This window comes from Cyprinodon variegatus, unplaced genomic scaffold (genome assembly GCF_000732505.1).
Source record: "Cyprinodon variegatus isolate N-32 unplaced genomic scaffold, C_variegatus-1.0 Scaffold659, whole genome shotgun sequence".
Taxonomy (NCBI): Eukaryota; Metazoa; Chordata; class Actinopteri; order Cyprinodontiformes; family Cyprinodontidae; genus Cyprinodon; species Cyprinodon variegatus.
In genome coordinates, this window is record NW_015151112.1 from 1 (window position 1) to 2,792 (window position 2,792).

Here is a 2,792-nt window from a genome sequence, read left to right on the forward strand (position 1 = left end):
CATTAATCGCGCGACACAACTAATCGATGATGAAATTCGTTGCCAACGCTTTTAAAAGTCGATTTTTATCGATTTTATCGATTCGTTGTTGCCGCCCTATTAATAATAGATCTATATTTTGCATTATGTGAAGTCCAGCAAGAAACATAAATATATATATAAATATATACTTACAGAGCTCTATTTGAGGCTTTGACCACTGTCAGAAGTCTAATAAGAGCCTCCTCTGAAGCTGAGTACTTTTTTAAGTCAAAGACTTCCAGATGTTCTTTTGATGATAGCAGTATGAAAGTCAGAGCTGACCACTGGACAGCAGATAGTTTATCAGTGGAGAGACTTCCTGAACTCAGGTACTGTTGAATGTCATTTACAAGAGAATGATCATTCAGTTCATTCAGACAGTGGAACAGATTGAGACTTTTCTCTAGAGAAAGATTTTCACCAATCTTTTTCTTGATGTACTGGACTGTTTCTTGGCTGGTTTCTGAGCTGCTCCAGGGTTTTACCATCAGTTCCTTAAGTTTATCTTGATTTGTCCGCAACGAAAGACCCAGAAAGAAGCGGAGGAACAAGTCCAAGTGTCCGTTTGGAGACTGCAAGGCTTTGTCGATATGAACTTGGTTGGTTTTGGAAGCTCTTGTTTTTGGGACAGAATGCATTTTTTTGGACCTCTGGGGTAAAAATAAATGTTTGTAGCTGTTGCTAAGAGACATTCTTACATAAACAGCAGCCAGAAACTCCTGAACGCTCAGATGGACAAAGCTAAACATCTTTTCTTTATCTTTCCTGCCACGTACTTCTTTGAAGATCTCTGTGAAAACTCCTGAGATCACTGAGGCTTCTTTCAAATCAACACTGGTCTCAATAAGATCCTTCTCATAGAAGATCAGGTTGCCCTTCTCCAGCTGATGATAAGCAAGCTTTGCTAAGGATTTGATGGACTGAATAGACATCTCAGAGCCATATTTCTCTTTAGTGTGATCCATCTGAAACACCAGGAACTCTGTATACATCTCAGTCAGGCTCTTGGGGAGATCTCCAGTGCCTCTGGTTTTTATCATATCCTCCAGAACGGTAGCTGTGATCCAGCAGAAGACTGGAATGTGGCACATGATGTGGAGACTTTGTGATCCCTTGATGTGGGAAATGATCTTGTTGGCCCGCTTTTCATCTCTGAACCGTTTCCTAAAGTACGTCTCTTTTTGAAGGTCAGTGAACCCTCTGACCTCATTCACGCTGCTAACAAACTGCCTGGGAATCTGACTGGCTGCTGCTGGTCTCGAAGTTATCCAGATTCGAGCAGAGCGAAGAAGTTTCCCATTGATGAGTTTCCTCAACAGAACATCTGGTGTGGTTTTCTTTTTTACATCGTTGGATCTACTGTCTTTCATGTGAAGATCCAAATGAAGTCGGCTCTCATCCAGTCCATCAAACACAAACAGTAGTTTAAATCTACTTTTGTCATAGTTGCTGTTTCCAGAAGACTGCAGCGTTTTAAAGATGTAATTTAGAGCCTCCTTTTTGATATCTACAGTTTCTGGGATACATTCATGGATGAGCTGCGCTAAACTGAATTTTTCTGCTCTTAGTGGATTTAGCTGACGGAAGGTGAAGGGGAAAATAAGATCTATGTTTTGATTGGATTTTTTTTCAGCCCAGTCCAACACAAACTTGTGCACGAGGAAGGTTTTCCCAATTCCTGCTATTCCATTGGTCAGTATGGTTTTTATGGGCTGGTACTCTCCTGAAGGATGATTAAACATGTCTCTGGGTTTCACTCGTGTTTCTTCTGCTGGCTTTAATGGGTTCTCAATCTGTCTGACCTCATGTTGTGTGTTGATGTGTACATCACACCCAGCAGTGATGTAGACTTCTGTATAGATATCCACCAGGCGTTGTTTATCTTCAGCCCAACCCTCCTGTGCGCACATGAACTTGTCCTGGAAGTTTGACTGAAGCATCTGTCGATAAAATGTGATGGGATGCGGCTCAGGAACTGGAACCATTTCCTCTGTTTGATAGGAAAATAAGTTTTTGTTTGAAATTAGTATTTCTCATGCAACAACATTCACAAATTAATATTACTGTTGTTAGAAGCCTTACTGTGATGCCCCCCCCCAGGCAATAAAATACTATAATCATTAAAACGTTTACAAGGTTTCACTTCATTTATGAAACTATGTTTGGATTTGCTGAAATCCAAACATAGTTTCCTTATAGAATGAAAAATCCACCTGTTGTGGAAGGTGGTCCACCTGATTTCCCATCAATTAGCAAAAAGGAAATAAGTTTTCGTAGAGATATATATTAGAGGTAGCCTGTTTGATTAAAATTATTAGTAGGCTTATATTAAATGTTGAATATCTTTCAGGTTTGTAACCATTCCTCAGGTAGAGCTGTCCTCCCTGGTTTTCAATGAGAAATCACCACTTATTTCATTTCAATTTACTTTATTTACGTCAATGTATCTCAGCGTATGCTGATACATGGGGCATAATTTACAGGTTTGTAATTTGATCGTTGACATAAGTTAAGTGTAAGTTAATCTTAATTTATGCACAAGTTCCTCATTGGCTTTGGATAAGCTAGACAGAATGACTTATGTATAACTTATCAAGAACTTATGTGCAACGCATATCAATGTAGCTGACGTTTTCCAGTCGACCACTGAACGTGTTTCCAACATACAGCTTCTGTATAATGGCGTATTGGCAACAATCTTCCTAGCAGACATGACGCTGAATCTGCTGCGACTGCAAGCCTTCTTTCTTTCTTTTTCCTTTTTTTTTTTT

The 2,792-nt window shown here is 39.5% G+C and overlaps 1 protein-coding gene across 1 annotated transcript in view; it reads right to left on the reverse strand.

Annotated features, from left to right (window-relative positions):
- Positions 1 to 170: 170 nt before the first annotated feature.
- Positions 171 to 2,792, reverse strand: part of LOC107096930 (protein NLRC3-like) — a 5,358-nt gene continuing 2,736 nt past the window's right edge. The window contains exon 3 of the mRNA XM_015393836.1: positions 171 to 2,011. Within this exon, the coding sequence (XP_015249322.1) occupies positions 171 to 2,011 (1,841 nt within the window). The remainder of the gene's footprint in view (positions 2,012 to 2,792) is intronic.